This window comes from Salvelinus sp. IW2-2015, linkage group LG20 (assembly GCF_002910315.2).
Source record: "Salvelinus sp. IW2-2015 linkage group LG20, ASM291031v2, whole genome shotgun sequence".
Taxonomy (NCBI): domain Eukaryota; kingdom Metazoa; phylum Chordata; class Actinopteri; order Salmoniformes; family Salmonidae; genus Salvelinus; species Salvelinus sp. IW2-2015.
In genome coordinates this window covers 14,549,964-14,570,942 of record NC_036860.1, presented here as the reverse complement: position 1 = coordinate 14,570,942, position 20,979 = coordinate 14,549,964, and the positions used below count along the sequence as shown (strand labels likewise).

General features: G+C 43.5%; 1 protein-coding gene across 1 annotated transcript; it reads right to left on the bottom strand.

Annotated features, from left to right (window-relative positions):
- Positions 1–442: 442 nt before the first annotated feature.
- LOC111982019 (lysophospholipase D GDPD3-like) lies at positions 443–20,431 on the bottom strand. Its single transcript, XM_024013541.2, is given in 11 exon segments — positions 443–1,171; positions 5,318–5,369; positions 5,485–5,544; positions 5,871–6,004; positions 6,216–6,305; positions 8,058–8,176; positions 9,863–9,908; positions 10,177–10,253; positions 10,256–10,302; positions 19,040–19,082; positions 19,416–20,431. Coding segments are annotated over 11 exon segments (936 nt in total). The 5' UTR covers positions 19,555–20,431; the 3' UTR covers positions 443–1,042.
- Positions 20,432–20,979: the final 548 nt, after the last annotated feature.

Here is a 20,979-nt window from a genome sequence, read left to right as displayed (position 1 = left end):
TTGTACTCAACTCTCAAGTCTGATATTCTTATCTAGATTTAGATGAACCAGTCCAGTGCCCTGTGTCTCCAGCTCTTATTCATTGTGGCTGCTGTGTGCGTCACAGAAGCCCTATTTCTCCAAAGTCTAAAGGATAAGGTCTTCATAATCATTTACCATGTCTCTAAAGAGTTGTGTTTGAATTTATCCACTTATTTCATTAACCTATTTGTTATACTGCATGCAACACACAGAGAACCAGGTCAGGAAAGTGCAGCCTTTGTTTCCCACTGAGATCTGACTGGCTGGTAGATTATTGTTAAGAAATGTGAGCGGACTTTGATCATTTCCTGGGCTGAGAGAATGAGGAAGTGAAGCAAGTAAATACATAAATACTGTGTGTGTATGTGTTTTGGAAGCCGTTATTTTCCAGTGATATAAACAAATGGAGGCTGGTCTTGAGAACACTTAAAACTATACAAGTATTTATTTAAATCATCTTCGCATTGATAAACATACAATTTGTATAGCCTGTCATAAAGACCCCAAAAATCAGTTCCATTATGTTAATGTCATAATACCATGGGAAAACGTCAAGGATATAGACTTAAAGAAATCCCTTTTCCCCCCAACAACATCCAGACAGCCACTGATAGATCCATTAGGGTTTGGGAAGGTTGCAGAGAGGTTGCAGAGAGATGTCAATATATGACCACAATCCATTAACCAAAAGACAGTAAGTGTAAGTGACATCGTTTTGTGTAGATGGAATGAAGTTGCCTAAAGACATTGATCAGAGATTGGTTGTGTTTTTCCCTCTATTGGTTAAGGTTGGGATTTGGGAAAGGTACGCTGGTCTTGGATCTGTGCTTTTCGGCAACTTCCTTACAGAGCTGTCCTTTTGCTCATTGGTGGAGACCGGAGTTGTGAAGGAAAATTGCGATTTAAGTGTGATTCTTTCAGTGATAAACAACGTACGAGTGGTGGTCTCTTGATAGGTAGCTAGAGCTGTCAGTTAAGAACCCTGTTTGTGAATCAGTAGTGTGATTGGAGGTTTGGGCTGTCAGTCTTGACTCCTGTGTCTGTGTAGGTAGTCAGTCAGGAGGGTGGGGTAGTCTGTCATGACGCCTGTGGCTCCTGCTTCGAACGCCGCCTCGATGTCCGGATCCTCATTGCAGACGAACAGGTGCACCTGAGGACAAAGAGGGCCAGACGTCAGTTATCCCACATAGTACAGATTACTATAAAATACTACAGTACTTACTATAGAATTTTATAGTGAACTTTTGTTTACTGTAGAATACTGTACTACGCACTGTAGTATCCCTCGATCCTGTGTAGTACCTTAACTTTATAATGTTGTAGTATAGTGTAGAATATTATAGCGAATACTACAGTATTATCCGTAAAAATAAGCACTGTAGTAAATACTACAGTAATGTCCGCAAAAACACTACAGTCCGCAAAAACACGACACTTTTTTAACTATAGTAAATACAATTTTTGTATTTAACCTTTATTTTGACAAGGAGTCAATGCTCAGACCAAAGTCACTTTTCCAGACAAGCCCTGTATAAGCACCACAATACACATCTAAACACATTGAACTACACATTCATATACAGGTTATTATACACAACAATATACAAAAAGCAAAACAAAAAAACAGACGAATTCTTCAGTAAAAATGTCCCCTAACAAACAACTGCCTGAAATGCCATAGCGGCACCAATTCCTCAACATTTTTTATGTATTGTAGATCATTCCACAAGTAAGGTGCAAGGTAATTAAAGGCTGATTTACCTAACTCTCTGGATACCAAAGGAGTCTCCTGAGTTAACCAACCCTGTGAACGGGTTTGATAACTTGTCATTTTAAATCTTAACAGTGATGTTAGGTAAGTCGGAAGTTTCTGGAGCAGGGCTTTGTAAACAAAAAGAGCGTAATGATGTGATCTACCTGACTTCAAAGAGGTGAAACTACAGTATTCAATTTGCATATACCCGCCCCCATTCCCCTCACCCATATCCCATTTTGTGCCACCCATACAGTGCAMTTAGAAAGTATTCAGYCCCCTTCACTTTTTAGTTTTTTGCTCTGACATGCACTATCAACTGTGGGACCTTATATAGACAGGTGTTTGCCTTTCCAGAGCATGTCCAATCAATTAAACTTTCCACAGGTGGACTCCAATCAAGTTGTAGAAACATCAAGGATTATCAATGGAAACAGGATACACCTGAGCTCAATTTCGAGTCTCATTGCAAAGGGTCTGAATACTTATGTAAATGTGATATTTCCGTTTTTAAGTTTTTAATACATTTGAAAACATTCTAGAAACCTGTTTTTGCTTTGTCATCATGGTGTATTGTGTGTAGATTGATGAGGATTTAAAAAATATATATATATTTTAGAATAAGGCTATAACATAACAAAATGTGGAAAAAGTGAAGGGGTGTGAATAATTTCTGAATGCACTGTAAGTGAGAAACCTACAAGCTAAGTATAGACTCCTTCACCAGGAGTGTCAATCTCATTTTGACCAGGGGGCGCATTCGGTCTTCAACAAGGTCAAGAGCGCTGCACTGAAAATTGGTTATATGTACTCGCTGTCAAAATGTGCAAAAAATAGGTGATTATTAGTGAGCTGGGCCGCAGGGGTGGACTGGGACAAGAATTAGACCCTGGCATTTTATCTATACCTGCCCACACCTCGTGTCGCCAACTCATCCCCAAACCACTGGGAAAGTGGGGCCCAGACCCTATCAGCCACTGCCCAGACCTACATCTACACCAGGTTCGAGTCTTCTGTCTGACATTCGCATCCACTCTAAGTTAAACCACTCTAAGTTAGACACAGGCAGTAGTGCTGACACATAACATTGGCAGTAAAGTACAGCGTTTCTCAACCATTTCTGTACCAGTGACTGACGAGACATGGTCCACCTCCTCTTTTTTAACTAGCTCATTTTTAAAACAAATACAATATGTAAAAGCACCACTGGAGATACAACTCACCACTTTAACTGTTCCTCTGCTCTAGCCATTTTGTTTGCCTCCCTGTTGTGCTGTCGATCTGTCTCATCATATTCTCTGCTGTCACTCTGTGCTTCTTCTGCTTTAGCCAACACCCGCATAGCAGTTGTTTTGGCGGTGTCGGAACTGTGTTAGAACTGTCAAATCCACAAGCAGCTCCTGGCATTATACCTAAAGCGGACCTATGAGCGTCATTATTTCTATATAGCCTACACTTTCTTGTTCTGAACTTCTATCGCGAATGGGAGGGGTGTGGCTTTGTGACAATAATCAAGAGCAGCTGCTCACCTATTTGACAGCTCCAACATAGATACACCTCCGACACCGCCAAAACATCAGCAATGCAGCTATCGCCAGTTAACGCTTGATGTGATTGAATCTAGGCCTTAAGCTATATTTCAAATGAGTACCTATCATACGTGTTCCCCTGAATCGACACCTACCCTATTCATTTCTATTACAGGCCTCCAGACTATCATTTTTCACTGGTGCCACTTACTTTTACAGTTGGTGGCACCAGCCCATGATTTGGTCGGACTCAAAGCCGAGTAATCATCTTATATAGTAATTCGTAGTGCTTTCTTAAGAAGTATAATAAATAGACTACTGATGTATTCACATCAAAGCAGTACTACATGTTTCAATATATTTTTATGTGCTAATCCAGTGAATATCATGAATTATAGTTGCTATATATTTGAGACTCCAGAATTGACTGATTTATTTTTGTTCAATAGAGAGGAATTACATACATCTTTATGTGCAGTAACTAATATCATAGGCTAATTAATGTGGGGTACAACACTTGTAGAAGTGGGAACTACTGAAAAAGCACATAAACTAAATTTCTAACTCTAAATATATTACGCAATGCTAGTAGCTAAGTATTCATCCAACATTAAATGTTATGTGCTAAAAAAACGTATATCTCCATATCTCAAAGCCATATCAAATATCTTGGATGTATAATAGTTGCGTTTGAGCTGAATATTGAGAGTTGAGAAATAAATAATTATATCTACAGAAAGCTGAGACCCTCCTCTATTCGACAGGGACAAGGGGATGAAGCTAGTTGTACGTTTAGAAATCATTTTTCTCTCGAGCGCATGGGGAGTGAGGAGAGTGGCTCGCTCATTGCAGGCCCCAGCGAGGGCACAGGCACATTGGGAGGGCAGACACTTTCATTACAGGAATCATGAGGATAATGCACTTTACTGTTTGACCAAATCCTGGTTTCACATGCAGACCAGACCGGACACGTCGCATGCGCGAGCGTCGCAAAATAAATGTAGAAATCCATGTTATTCAATTATTGCACCCACACTGCTCGCGCGCGCCAACGAGTGTCTGCGATGCCAAGGGCTAAAATAGAACTCCTTTCTATTTCTGATGCAGATCGCGCTGAAAGTCCTGCCTCTCCCATCTCCTCATTGGTTTATAGAAGTAGGTACCCACGTGCCATCTCCTCATTGGTTATATCCACGTGAGTGATTGAAAGACGAACTGTTTTGCCGGTCGTCGTGGTAATACTATGAAAGTTTAGATGCCGATCACCATATAAGTTCAAAGATGAAAAAGCCTGAAAGGAGGAGAGATGACTAGAAACGATTCGGTAGGTCGTTTTATGTGTGGATTAATTGTCGGAGTAGAGGACCTTGTGCATTTCAGGTAAAATAACAACTCAATGTTTATATCCCAGAACAAATTAGCTAGCAACAGCAAGCTAACTAGCTAAAAATTGCCATACATGTTTAATGCTTTTCGACCTGTCCCCAAATTAATGTCATTGGTTCAGAGTTTGTTTTGATATTTTAACCTGCGTGTCGTGATCGCGTTTGGTGTAGGTGGACAAAATAAATGAATGCACGATAGCGCGCGCAGCCGGTTTGGGTTTCGTGTCAGCCATCCAAAAAATAGGAAGTGTTGAGTGAGGTGACAAATTTAAATTTTTTACAACCCATGATCTTGGCTGTCTAACTGATGACAGAGTCAGAGCAGGTCTCTTTGCTGATGTCGCGTTTGACTTTGAATGTGAGTTTGCGTGACCTCAGTCTATCAGAAAACCTGGCCGGCCCATCTTGGTAGGGGGGGACCGACCATTGCCCACTGATCATCCAAAAGCCCATCATAGATCAGTATAACAGAGAAATTCCACTAAAATCGGGCTGGATTGAACCCCCTCCTAGGTTTGCCCCTTGCCCTACACACTCACAGTGTCTACAGTTATTAAAGGTCTGGAGAAGGGAAAGTGGGCTGTAAAAGGAGCTCTGCTGAGCATACTGAAGGCCATGACATATTGTACCTGAATTCCTCTGTTGGCCAGATGTTTGAATAAACTCTTCTTCATTGTTAATCTGGAACAACATGAAACATTATCAGGTGGTTTAATCTTTTATCAAAGCTTGTATATGGTCTGTTGCTTTTAGTAGGGAAACGGAACTGCTTTGTTACTGTAGTAAATGTACCCACTTCTCTATCAGATAGATGACCATTCTGTTCTTCAGAAGACGCTCCTCAGGAATATATGTCCTGCACCAAATAGAATGAGATTAGATACAGTTACAATATACGACACGCACGCACGCACACACACAGGGTTGCCAGACAGAAAGAACAATAGAAAGCTCTCTGTCACCACACATCCGTGTGCACCTATACTCAAAGATAAACATATGACCACACACATCCATGCACAGACATAACAGATGATGCTGAAGTCAGATGATGGTGAAGGCAGATAGGTACTGTATCAGCACATGAACTTTGGAACCAATACGCAAAAAAACACACATGGCGCGCACGCACTCGCACGCACGCACACACACACGCACGCACCCACACGCACACACACAAACCTGTTGATAATGCGGGGGAGGTAGAACTGCAAGAAGCTCTCTCCCAGCGGTACAAAGGGCAGCAGGCCGCTGTAGTAAAGGAGGAGCAGCTGTAGCCCTCGTCTCATGCTGAAACTATAGGGCATGGTGGAGTTCTACAAGGAGAGAGGGAGAGCAGAGCGAGAGAGAGGGGAGGAGAGAGGTGAGGGAGAGATGGGGGAATGGGGATAGAAGAGAGCAGGATGGACAGGGAAGAGAGAGAGGGTGGGTTGAGAGAGTGCAAGAAGAAAATCTCTCCCTAGAACAGGAGTTGGAGTTAGAGACCCCTGGTTCAGTTTATTGTATCTCCCCCTAGATGACACTTACAGTTCTGCGGCACTTTTTCATAATGGTAGAGTCTACAGTCGCCCACACTGTGAGGTCCTCTCTATCATACTGTTTCACCATGTTGGAAACCTGAGAGAGACAGAAGAAGGTATGGAGAGAGAGAGAGAGAGAGAGATGGAAGAGAGAGACAGAAGAGAGAGACGGAAGAGAGATGTTTGGAGACCGGGCCAGAAAGGGAGAGGGTGAGGAGAGTTATTCGAGTTATTCATTGCCTGTGACTTAGCCATTCAGCGAATCTGTGAAACCTATTGTTATTCTTAGATAATTGTTTCCCTGACATGGTCAAATAACTCAAGAATAGATTGGTAACTTTTCTTCTAATTTGGCACACGGAAACTGATTGGCCTATAGGTGGCACTGTTATAAGCAGTCTCACTTAAACCCTCATATCCACTGCCCTGTTTGACCTAAGTGTCTTTCTTCATGCTGAACAAATTTGCCACAAGGACCCATAAGGCCTTTTTTTTCATCCATCTTGGGAATTTTGGAAAACCTTCAAAAAATGTATTGTCATGGACAATAAGTCCAAATAACGCCAAGCTCGAGGATTGGTTAATGACAAATCAAAAATCTGATTTTACGTGTCCATTTAAATCCTTTGTAAATCCACTTCACAATGACCTATCAACTTGAAAGTGCTATCATGGACGTCTCTAAGACTAACCACAATGAAATTGGTGTTGATTACTCAAAAAACAAGGTAACTATTAACAACTCATTCTTTGCATATGTAACACTTCTGCTCAAAATCATCTGCAATCATCTTCTCCTCATGAAAACCAGCAACATCCCACCCTGCATCCCCCTGCTGGCTTGCTTCTGAAGCTAAGCAGGGTTGTTCCTGGTTGGTCCCTGGATGGGAAACCAGATGCTGCTGGAAGTGGTGTTGAAGGGCCAGTATGAGGTACCCTTTCCTCTGGTCTAGGGCAGTGATTGGGGACATTCCCGTGAAGGGTGCTGTCTTTCGGGATGGGACGTTAAACGGGTCTCCTGACTCTGTGGTCACTAAAGATCTCATGGCACTTAGGAGTGTTAACCCCGGTGTCCTGGCTAAATTCAAAATCTGGCCACCTAATCATCCCCAGCTCACAATTGGCTAATTCATCTCCTCTCCCCTGTAACTATTCCCCAGGTTGTTGATGAGAATGTTCTCAGTCAACTTACCTGGTAAAATAAGGGTTAAAATAATTAACCTTATGTCAGATTCAGTCCAGATTTTGTATTTAGACTCATTACATCAGTCTTTAATGGTTTTAGTTGCTGTATTCAAATATGGCTGCACTGTACCTATAAATGCATGTTAGCACATATGCTAATGATAAAAATACTTAAAAAATATTATTCTCACGAACCATGGTAATGCTTTCACTGATTGCACATTTTACTTTGAGCCTTGATTTAACTAGGCAAGTCAGTTAAGAACAAATTCTTATTTACAATGATGGCCTACCCCGGCCAAACCCGGACGCTGGGCCAATTGTGCTCTGCCCTATGGGACTCCCAATCATGGTCGGATGTGATGCAGCCTGGATTCAAACCAGGGATTGTAGTGACGCCTCTTGTACTGAGATGCAGTGCCTTAGACCGCTGCGCCACTCAGGAGCTTGCACATAAATATAGTTCCTACATGATATAGTGCTTGCTTTGTTATCCAACTATCTTGTGTCCTTTCTGTCATCCTGTGAACCCCGTTCATTGTTGCTCGCAGACATATTTATAAAGTATATTCTGTAAATAAAGCGGGGTCACTTTAAAACAATGTAAAGTGTAAAGTTGAAATTTGATTAAAAAAGTTGGATTTGATTCAGCTTAGTCCTGTACTTTCTCCATCAGCAAGCTGTTGTCCTCTTTGATCTCGATGTTGACTGGCATCTTAGGAAACTTCCTGAACACTTCCTCCAACAGGGTGATCTTCCTGTCTGTACCGGTGCTGTAGTGGCCTGGTGTGGGAATGGAAGGAAGAAAGGGAGAGGATGGGAGGGAGAAGGGTGAGGTAGTGAGTGTCATCATAATCCACACACACACATGGACGCATATACGCACACATTGTGCGAAACCTCACAAGGAGCATTTGTCTATGCCATCGACCCACTTCTGTCAGAGAAGTATGGTGGATGAATGTGTGTATCTGTGTGTGTGTATTACCTCGATTAGACCGACAGCGTTATTGCATTTTGGTACACCAGAAGTACATTAATTTCCAATGGAATGCTGCATTTTCCTTGCAGCATTGTCTTGCAGAGGCAGTTGCAGTGCGTTCTGTGTGGTGCAAGGTATGCATAAAATTGTATGCTTAGGCTTGAAAGAAATAGTAGCAAAAGATCAATGTTGAACTTTTAGTTGCACACATAGCCACAAAAAACATTGGATTACATAATGGAAAAAAATACTATTGAAATTATTACGCAGCATTGATGCAATGACGCGGTTGGTCTGATCGAGACATACACTGCATCACCAAAAGTATGTGGACACCCTTCAAATAAGTGGATTTGGCTATTTCTGCCACACCCGTTGCTGGCAGGTGTATAAAATCAAGCACACAGCCATGCAATCTCCTTTGACAAACATTGGCAGTAAAATGGCCCGTACTGAAGTGACTTTCAATGTGGCACCGCCATAGGATGCCACCTTTCCAACAAGTCAGTCCGTCAAATTTCTGCCCTGTTAGAGCTGTCAACTGTAAGTGCTGTTATTGGGAAGTGGAAACGTCTAGGAGCAACAATGGCACAGCCACCAAGTGGTAGAACACACAAGCTCACAGAACGGGATCACCGAGGGCTGAAGCACGTAGCGCGTAATAATCATCTGTCCTCGGTTGCAACACTCACTACCAAGTTTGAAACTGCTTCTGGAAGCAACATCAGTACAATAACTGTTCGTCGGGAAATGGGTTTCCATGGCCGAGCAACCACACACAAGCCTAAGATCACCATGCACAATGCCAAGCGTTGGCTGGAGTGGTGTGAAGCTCACCGCCATTGGACTCTGGAGCAATAGTGATGAATCACAATTCACCATCTGACAGTCCGACAAACAAATCTGGACTTGGCGGATGCCAGGAGTATGCTACCTGCCCCAATGCATAGTGCCAACTGTAAAGTTTGGTGGAGGAGGAATAATGGCCTGGGGCTGTTTCATGGTTCGACCTAAGCCCCTTAGTTCCAGTGAAGGGACGCTTCCGCATACAATGACATTCTAGATGATTCTGTGCTTCCAACATTGTGGCAAAAGTTTGGGCAAGGCACTTTCATGTTCAGCATAACAATGCCCCTGTGCACAAAGCGAGGTCCATACAGAAATGGTTTTCGAGATCGGTGTGGAAGAAATTGACTGGCCTGCATTAAGCCCTGACCTCAACCCCATTGAACACCTTTGGGATTTATTGGAATCGCCCAACTTCAGTGCCCAATCTCACTAATGCTTTTGTGGCTGATTGGAAGCAAGTCCCCGCTGCAATGTTCCAACATCTAGTGGAAAGCCTTCCCAGAAGAGTGGATGCTGTTATATCAGCAAAGGGGGGACTAACTCCATATTAATGCCGGTGATTTTGGAATGAGATGTTTGATGACCAAGTGTCCACATAATTTTGGCCATGTAGTGTGTGTATGTGTTACAGTGGATACCTGCATAAAATGTGACCTCCAGTCTGTCCTTTTGCAGGGGTAACTCCTGAAAAGAAAACACAATTAGTATTTTATAGTACAAAATGAATGAACTGTCTCATTACTGGCTTAAGTTGTATGGAACCGCTCATAAAAGCTCATAAACACTTAAATTGTATGGAACAGATTATAAAGGGGGGCCTACATGTACACACATTATAATATATACACATTCAGGTCAGAGTAGCTAAGGTAACACAAAGAGCGTTCAAGCAACAATCAAGGGGAGTTTTACATTGTATTTCTATGGTTTTAATATACATTTGACCTCTGACCTCTAGGTTTAGGGAGGAGATGGTGACATCATGGCCGGTCTGCCTCAGGAGGTTTTCATCATGTGACACGACCACCGGGTCAGGTGACAGTCCAGTTCCAGCATTCCTGTACCCTGCTCCACCGCACTGGGGGGGGGGGGGGGGATTAAATGCTGACACCCGCATAGCTGTTGATTTGATGGTGTCTTAGGTGGAACTGCGTTAGACCTGGCTCCCGGCATCATTATATTGTGGACACCGGCACATTAGTAGAGTTCCAACACTGGAATGTGTGATACAATCTACATTTCGATTAGGCTGAAATATTTTGTTTCATGATTTTCAATATGAGTTTCATTATTTCTATACAGCCTACACTTTCTAGTTCTGAACTTCTAACGTTAGTGGGACGGGTGTGGCTTTGTGACAATGGCCACACGAGCAGCTGCTCACCGATTTGAAACACCGCCAAAACATTTACATAAGTACTGTATTCACACCCCTGAGTCAATTAAGTGATAATGCCGGTGTTTGGAGTATATATTGGCATGGGTGTTTGTCGAGGGCCGGAAAACTGTGCCAATGTATCCTCCAAACACCGGCTTCGAGGGCATTATCACTTTTGTACAACGGGTTACCAACATATTCAAATAATGATTGACATATTTTCATATTTTATTTTATTTTGATGAATTTATTCATACTATTTGATCCTTCCACAAGATATAGTCCCGACACAAATCTAAGGTTGCTACCCAAGCCGGCTGGTCATTCGCTCTATCGTTTTGGTTGCCAGAGACTCAACCCAGTTGTTCAGTCTTTTTGTTCTAAATTGTTCTAGTCGTTCGTTCTAAATGTTCCATAACCATACTGGCTGGCAACATTCTTATCCCTTGCATTCTAGCTAGCCAACTACGGCTAATTTACAGTCATGTCAAACAGTGCAGCCAGAATAACAGCAAATTAGCTTAATTTGCATTTGTTTAAATTGCTTTCTAGTGTTATTTATTTGTATTTGTTGAAAACAAAATGTTAATCTAAAAGAAATGTGAGATAATGCCTAGATGCATTTTATAGTGGAGATCAAGTTTATAAATTGCATGGCCCAGTTGATGAGACAGTGGATTGCGCAGCCAGATGGAACAGAGTAAATAGGCATTTTAACATCATAGATTTAACCGGTGGTAACTTGTGGAATAGACACTGGCTTGAATGAGGTTTTAAACAATCAGCATTCAGGATTCAAATCAAATCAAATCAAATGTTATTTGTCACATGCGCCGAATACAACATGTGTAGACCTTACCGTGAAATGCTTACTTACAAGCCCTTAACCAACAATGCAGTTCAAGAAATAGAGTTAAAGTAAATGCTAAAGTAAAAAATTCAATAAGCAATCAAGTTTGTGCTATATGCAGGGAGTACTGGTACTGAGTCAATGTGTGGGGGTACAGGTTTGTCAAGGTAATTTGTACATGTAGGTAGGGGTAAAGTGACTATGCATAGATAATAAACAGCGAGTAGCATCAGTGTAGAAACAAAAGTTGGGTGACTGAAGTCTTTGACAATTTTTGGCCTTCCTCTGGACACCACCTAGTAAATAGGTCCCGGATGGCAGGAAGCTTGGCCCCAGGGATGTACTGGGCCGTACGCACTACCCTCTGTAGCACCTTACGGTCAGATGCCGAGCAGTTGCCATACCAGGCGGTGATGCAACCGGTCAAGATGGTGTTGAACGCTGAGCTGTAGTCGATGAACAGCATTCTCACATAGGTGTTCCTTTTGTCCAGGTGGTAAAGGGCAGTGTGGAGTGCGATTGAGATTGCATCATCAGTGGATCTGTTGGGGGTGGTATGCGAACTGAAGTGGGTCTAGGTTTTCCGGGATGATTGTGTTGATGTGAGCCATGACCAGCCTTTTAAAGCACTTAATGGCAATCAACGTGAGTGCTACAGGGCGGTAGTAATTTAGGCAGGTTACCTTCGCTTTCTTGGGCACAGGGACTATGGTGGTCTGCTTGAAACATGTAGATATTACAGACTCGATCAGGGAGAGGTTGAAAATGTCAGTGAAGACACTTTCCAGTTGTTCCACGCGTTCTCTGAGTACATGTCCAGGTAATCCGTCAGACCCCGCAGCTTTGTGAATGTTGACCTGTTCTAAGGTCTTGCTTACATCGACTACGGAGAGCGTGATCACATAGTCGTCCGGAACAGCTAGTGCTCTCATGCATGCTCCGGGGTTGCTTGCCTCGAAGCGAGCATAAAAGGCATTTAGCTTGTCTGGTAGACTCGCGTCAATGGGCAGCTAGCGGCTGGGTTTCCCTTTGTAGTCTGTACTAGTTTTTAAGCCCTGCCAAATCCGAGGCGCTTCAGAGCTGGTGTAGTAGGACTCAATCTTAGTCCTGTATTGATGCTTTGGCTGTTTGATGGTTTGTCTGAGTGCATAGTGGGATTTCTTATAAGAGTCCAGATTAGTGTCCTGCTCCTTGAAAGCGGAAGCTCTAGCCTTTAGCTCAGTGTGGATGTTGCCTGTAATCCATGGCTTCTGGTGGGGATATGTACGTACGGTCACTGTGGGGACGATGTCGTAGATGCACTTATTGATGAAGCCGGTGACTAAGGTGGTATGCTCCTCAATACCATTGGATGAATCCCGGAACATATTCCAGTCTGTGCTAGCAAAACACCATACGTGTCATCTGACCACTTCCGTATTAAGTGAGTCAATGGTACTTCCTGCTTTAGTTTTTGCTTGTAAGCAGGAATCAGAAGGTTAGCATTGTGGTCAGATTTGCCAAATGGAGGGCAAGGGAGAGCTTTGTATGCATCTCTGTGTGTGGAATAAAGGTGCTCTAGAGTTTTTTTCCCTCTGGTTGCACATGTTTGAGTTTATTTGAGTTTATTTTTATTTTTACAGGGACTGTGCACATTAATCAACGTTTCAGTAAAAGTGACGGTTTTAGCCAGCCGGCTAATTTTCAACCGCAGTCCCATGTGACATGCTGGTAGAAATTAGCGCAGTTTATGGATGAGCATTTTCTTGTTTGCTTATGGCCTTATACAGCTCGTTGAGTGCGGTCTTAGTGCCAGCAGAAGTTTGTGGTGGTAAATAGACAGCTACGAATAATAGAGATGCAAACTCTCTTTGTAGAAAGTGTGGTCTACAGCTTATCATGAGGTACTCTACCTCAGGCAAGCAATAACTTGAGACTTCTTTAATATTAGACATCACGCACCAGCTATTATTGACAAATAGACACACTTCTCGTAGTTTTTCTGTCCTGCCGATGCACGGAAAACCCAGCCAGCTATATATTATCTGTGTCGTCGTTCAGTCATGACTCAGTGAAACATAAGAAATTAGACCCACCCCTTGTATAATACACTGTAGAAGAACCTTTGGCATCGATTACAGCTGTGAGTATTTCTGGGTAAGTCTCTAAGATCTTTCCACATCTGGATTGTGCAACATTTGCCCATTATTCTTTTCAAAATTCTTCAAACGGTCAAATTTGTTGTTGATCATTGTTGGACAACCTTTTTCAAGTTTTGAAATAGATTTTCAAGTAGAGTTAAGTCAAAACTGTAACTCAGCCACTCAGGAACATTCACTGTCTTCTTGGTAAGCAACTCCAGGGTAGATTTCGCATTGTGTTTTAGGTTATTGTCCTGCTGAAAGGTGAATTCATCTCCCAGTGTCTGGTGGAAAAGTAGACTGAAWCAGGTTTTGCTTTTGCTTAGCTCCATTCTGTATATTTTTTTACCCTGAAAATCTCCCCTGTCCTTAACGATTACAAGCATACCCATGACATAATGCAGCCACCGCTATGCTCGAAAATATGAAGAGTGGTTTTCAATAATGTGTTGTATTGGATTTGCCACAAACATAACAGTTAGTATTCAGGACAAAAAGTTAATAGCTTTGCCACATTTTTTGCAGTATTACTTTATTGCCTTGTTGCAAATAGGATGCATGTTTTGAAATATTTTTTATTATGTAAAGGCTTCCTTCTTTTCACTCTGTAAATTAGGTTAGTATTGTGGAGTAACTACAATGTTGTTGATCCATCCTCAGTTTTCTCCTATTACAGCCTTTTAACTCTGTAACTCTTTTAAAGTCACCATTGGCCTCATGGTGAAATCCCTGAGAAGTTTCCTTCCTCTCTGGCAACTGGGTTAGGAAGGGCACCTGCATCTTTGTCTTGACTGGGTGTATTGATACACAGGGCTTTATTTTAACAAACCTAACGCAATGGTCCGGCGTTGGCCGTAGCGCTGTAGGTTCAGGGCTGTGTCAGAAATATTTTTGATATTTTCACAACCATAATTATCGGTGCAGTTGCTGCCGTTGGCACGAAAGGAATGGGTTTTGATGAATAAACAAGTTGTTTGTGTGTCGAGGCTTGGCCCTTCAATGGCCAATCATATCGTGCTCCATGGCTAAATATGTGGTTGCTTCAAATTGTGTATTTGCACCCTGGTCTCAGAGCATTTCATATTATTCTGTACGTATGACACGTTACATTTCATATGGTATGTATTCATTTGTGGTTGTCCATCATCCATTTCGTATGATATGTTTTGAATTACAATTGTTATATGTTACAAATTGCAACGTGTACAATATGTTAAGAATTGCAATTGGTATAATATGTTACAAATGTGCTAAACGTATGATATGTTTTGAATTTCAATTTGTTGTGGCTAGCATTAGCTAGGTGGCTAATGCTAAATTTACCTAGGGGTTAAGATTAGGGTTAGGAGTTAAATTTAAGGATTAAGGTTAGGGGAAGAGCTAGCTAAAAGGGTTAAGGTTAGGGTTATGGGAAGGGTTAGCTAACATGCTAAGTTGTTGCAAAGTAGCTGGAACAAAAATTAAGTAGTTACAAAGTTGCTAATTAGCTAAAATTATCAAATTGTCCGTGATGAGATTCGAGCACGCAACCTTTGAGTTGCTAGACGTTTGCGTTATACTTGCCCCTTTCAATAATCTAAAAGTACAACCAAATTCCAATGGACAAGTTTTTGGTTTCAATTCAGTTTCGCTCTTCACCAAGCCCAGAACCGGGCAGCACAGAGCCAAACAGGTGTTGTACCTCGCTTCCCTCCTTCAGAGGACAGTAGTTATTCGTTATAACATTAAGTTCTCTTTCAGTCAGTATTCTCTGTACTACACAAGTATGGGTAACTAGAATCCAAACCCAAGCCGGGCCCAATGGATACCAAATGAAATGTCCCATGGCAGACCGCCCAGTGGTCTGGGTATTTCACACACTACGTGCTGCCTAATGACCCTCTCCTCTCCGAGCTGTAAGCACGCTGTGGGCAAAACTGGGAGTAGTGACATCCAAGTGATAAAACTTCACAAAAGTGTGTGGTGATGCCCAACTCACCGCAGCACAAATATCCCAAACGTTCTTTAAATAACTCCCCTGCGCAGCGGGAGTTGCCACAGGACCACACCCAACAGGCGATTGATCTCCCCAAACCAAGGTTGCTTGGGTCAACGGGGAGCCACAAGAATCAACGAAAGCCCCCCAGGCGCAAATCTCCAATGTGGGCTGAATCAGCTCCACTGGGGGAAATGCGTAAAGGAGTCCAAGGCCACTGGTGCGCCAGTTCCCAATGGAGAGCTCGGGTCCCTCATTGAGAAAAACAGCCGACATTGCACATTTTCCTGAGATGCATAAAGATCTACGTCGGCCCTGCCAAACATTTGCCCTTATCTGGGAGACCACCCAGATGTGTAGCCTCCACTCCTGAGAAATAGGGTCCCACCTGGATAAAAGATCTGCACCCAAAATGAGGCAACTGGGGAAATATGTCACCCAAAGCGAGAACATGTGCGCACTGCTTCCCAGCATTAGGGAGCGAGCCAAGGTTAGGAGGGAGAGAGACAAAAGGGGGGGGGCACCTGAGCACCAGATCCACCGTTAGGAGCTGCAGGTAATTGATATGCAGTGCGCTCTGCACCACTGTCCGTACCCCTCGAATCGAGTTGCCTTCGTATAGCGCACCCCACCCTTGGGGGGATGCGTCTGTCGTAAACACCTTGCGGGATACAACTCAGCCCATGGGAGCCCCCTGCGAATAGCAGAGGGTCCCACCACCGGGCCTGAACCCATTGGCCTAACAGGGACACCCGAAGCAACAGTTTAGGCTGTGAGATGCATCAAGGTGAGTGGCTAGCACTCAGCACTGGAAGGGCCGCATCAACAGTAGCCGAAGGGGAACGACTTCCATTACAGAAGCCAACATTTGGCTAAGCAGAGCCGGAACCCAGACACCCACCATGGGGATAGAAAAGTGTGATCCGCAAGTGAGTCTAGCTCGTGACCCAGAAACAGAATGCGCTGAGATGGAGTCAGATGGCTCTTTTCTGGTTTCTTATGAATCGTAGAGACTGAATATGGGACAGTAGCATGAATGTGTGTAATACCAACCAATCTGCTGTAATAGCCGTCGGCTCGTGAACATTCAGAATATATACTCTAAGGTGCTTGCTGAGGGCACGTAGGTCTCGAATGGGATGTACAGTCCCGTCCCTTTTCGGAACAAGGAAATACTGTACCTTCAAGATAGGAACCACTCAGATCACCTGCTTCTGGAGACAGGAGGATATTTCCTCGCTCAAAACAGGCGCTGAGGACTCGGGAACAGTCGAAGTGAAGATGCTGCAGAAGTGTGGGGAAGCCACAACAAATTGTAGCTTGTACCCCGACATCCCTATTGGCATCTTCCTGGGTGACACTACGTATGCGCGCCATTGGTCGGTGCAGACAGCGAGCCTCCCGTGAAATGCAATCTGAATGGCATCTATTTTTCCATTTCCACCACTTTTGACAGCCAAAGAGACTTTGTGTGGGATAATAGCATGGTTGTGTCCAACCCTGCTAATTCCCATGACTCTGCTACCAACAACCACTTAAAGGGCAAAGGGGGGGCTCCTGCTAGGGCTGAGGTAGTACCTCGTCTGGACTGTAACCAAATGTGGGGGCACTGTTGTCAAAGTCATGTTTTTGTGGAAGGGCGCACTGGTCGCTCACACCCGTGCCAAGGACCATCGTTCTGGGGGTTACCTGAGCCAAGTGCTCAGGGGCTGTTTCCTCATCGGAGGTGCTTGGGGAAATCTACTAAGTTTCACTCGCCAGAAGTTATGCATCATCCTAGCTGACGTTAGGCAGGAAGCTTTTTAGTCTAAGCTAGCTAGCCTCTTTGACTGCAGCATGGTCCGTTTAGAATAGCCAAGTGACTTAACTCTACATATACTAAACAAGAGAACTACCCAAGCAACTCCACCATGGGACGTCAGGAATAACTAGTAATAGCCAATGTGGCTAGCACGCTATGCAGCGCATGTTTAGCTAGCCCGGTCTCGAAAGTCTACGTAGGACCGGATCACCAGGGTGGGACCGGGACCCTTCATCAAAAAAGATTATGGGAAGAGAGGCAAGCAGTGCTTGACCAAGGCAGACACAGGCGGCGGGGGGTACCCACCGAACCTGGCCGCCCTCTCTCTTTGAGTAGCCTCCAGTAACCGGCGACAGAGCTCATAGGAGCCGGGTTTGGTGCAGGCAGCTACCGCATACACCACACCCAGACAGACAAGACATTTGCTCCAAACAAAGACCATCTCCGCGTCCCGCAACTCAGACTCAGCCGAGGTACAGGCAAGTGGGAGAGGAAGTCACTATCGGAAACACCAAGGCCCCTCAAGAACGCTACACGATTGTCAAGAGAACCCGCGGCTTGGACTAGCAGAACAGTGCCAGCTGGGGGCAAGACACAGTTAGTGAAACCGTCCCTTAGTCCCACACACAAACTGATTTGAGCGAGGGCAGCCAGAGAATGTACAGAGCTGAGACATACAAGACAACAAACGTGAATTTATTTGTATTAATTTGGGCATGGTCCCGACCCGGCTTGGTAGCCTTCATCGTGTTAGCCATCTTGCTCATTGCTACAGCCAGGCCAAGCAATCCATAGAATAACTAACTGGTTTGCACACAACGGGTGAGCAACCGCTACCACAAAGTGACAGTTTAGTTGGCAAAAAGTCAGTCTCATGTTCCAAAGATGTTTGTTTTTGGCATGAATCATTCCTGCTGACATCGAGGTGAAGAGCGGAAGAATTGGAGGATTTCAGAGAGGCGTTGATTTCATTGGCCTTGTCAGGCGTGATTTTAGTTCTTCAATCGAAGTCGTGAGTGTGACTCACATACAGTTGTGTTGTACCGAGCGTATTGACTGAATGGAAACCTGGTTCAGTCTGCTTTTCACCAAACACAAATTCACCTTTCAGCTGGACAATAACCTAGAAGATAGTGAATCGCAGTGAAGGCTGCTGAGGGGAGGACGGCACATAATAATGTCGAATGGAATGGTGACGTGGCTTTCATGTGGTTGATACCACTCCATTCCAGCCATTATTATGAGCCATCCTCCCCTCAGCAGCTTCCAATGAGTGAATGTTCCTGAGTGGTGTACTTACGGTTTTGACTTAAATCTGCTTGAAAATCGATGGCGAGACATGAAAATGGCTGTCTGTGTCTAGCACTGACCAACAACCAAATTGACAGAGCTTGAAGTATTTTTTTTAAAGAATGGGCAAACATTTCACAATCCAGGTGTGCAAAGCTCTTAGAGACCTACCCCAAAAGAATCACATCTGTAATTGCTGTCAAAGGTGTTTAACATGCATTGACTCGTTAAATAAAAAATAGAAATAAATGTATTTTGTGTATATCGTTGAAAAAAAAATATATATTTTTTAATACCACTTTGTAAAACAATCAAATGTGAAGAAATCGAATGGGGGTGAATACTTATGATAAGCACTGTAACTGATCTGAAGTCAGGTTTGGTTAGGGTTGGTCACTTACTGTGTGAAGGCCTCCATGGTGCTCTCTATCCTCTCGCCACTTCCTGCCAACACAGATCAGAAGAAAAGCAGAGAATATCAGTGTCCTATCCAGCTCCAAGACTCTCGCTCTATAGCCTGCTTTTCCATGATCCCCACTGACTTGAAATGGGGATAGCTCAAATCAGCAGGATATCTCAAATCAGAACCACATATTTATCAAGATACAGTGTGACTCTGGGTCAAATCAATAAAGTCACTCAGCCCTCCTGCTTGCAGCTACACCACAGGCTCCAAACATTCAACTTTCACTAGTCCAGCCCATTCACATCAATGGTTACATAGGAAAGGTGAAGAAGCAAGGTGACTACTACATCCTTCCACTGTTCCTTCCTTACCTCCTCTGTGTGAGATGTGGGTGCAGTGGAAGGCAGCCCGTTTCTTCTTGTGGAGGATCTGAGGGTTCTTCAACAGGTAGAGTGACGTCAGGGTGTAGCCCCCTAGGGCCGGAAGGATAAAGTACAGGGAGCTGGCCATAATCAATTCTCCTCCAAAAACAGTCCTCAAAAGTGTCCGAAGGCAATTAGGCACAGTATCAAAAGGCAGAGGTCCTTGGATCCTCCTAGACACTCTAACAATAAATTAATAGGTCACCTACAAGTGTCAGGCTGAGTACTGATGGAAAAAACCTGCCAGAGTTGAGTCCCCTTGTTCTGCAAGTTGTAATAAAATACTTTGAATAGTTTTCAGCTATCCCCCACCGAGCTGCTACATAACACTGGTAACTAACAACCGATGAAGGAACCACTCCAAAACCTCTTCGAGTGCATCTAAAGACATTCAATTGACCTGCTCATATTCTAAACTTCACTCGACTGTCTCTTTCACACAAATCTCTTCGCTCTTTCTATCCTCCACTTTTACTGCTCCTCTTAATCTGATCACTCGGTTTCTCTTTCCATCAGTCACCTGTCAGCCTAGAACAGAATGTTGTGAAAAAAAACAGGACTTGAAAAACTGGTACAGCCAAAGGAGGCAGCTGAAGGAAGTCTCACAAGGTCCCACTCCCATTAGATTCACTCGAATGCCTAGAAAAACTATTACTCATAACCTCACCTAACGCTACTCTCCTTCCCTCCATGGGTTCTGTTTGTAGTCAACCTAACCTCCTTCGCACTCTCCCTCTTTCACCCTCTCACCGTGTAACTGGGACCCACACAAAACTGTAAAATCAGTTAATGAAATACTAGTGTCAGTAGGAGCTGGCCTCTCTCACCTCTCTCTCTCTTTCCCTTCCCTGTGGCATATATTGTTCTTCTCTCAGGCTTTTCTGCCTTTTGTTACACAAACTCCCTCTTTCACTGTGTGTGTGATCATGTAAATGACGGAACTATCCTGCATGAAGTGCGGCTATAAAATGCATTGAAAGCAAACCTCAAATAACATGCATTTATGGGTGGGTATATGAATGTAATGATAACAGAATGGGTGCTACCTCTAGCAACAGATTATATGAGCGAGCTAACAGTATAGGCTGGTAAAGGGTGTGTGAGCAAGCGTTGCTACATGGCAGGTTTCGATGCCGTCAGGCACCTTTTATTTAACAAAGGATGTGTATGTAAACTCATTATCAGACACAGGCGCAAACACACAGACAGTGTACTTAACAAAGAATAGGTGTCAAAAGCTATGTAAATGCACTTTCACAAGCAGGCATGCAACTTCAGCAGAATACTGTATACCACAGCGTTGTTTACATCAATAGAAATGCTGAAAGGTAGCAAACAAGTGACTGAACTAGATAAAATCAGAGAGAAGCAACAACATAGCCTGTATGCCAGAGAAATAATATTTTCTATCATTCCTTCCTCAACTGACATGGCCACACACACACAATCCAAAGTCCAGTTGAAGCAGGTACTATAAAAAAAACATAAGACAGTCTGGGGCCCTTTGCCTTTT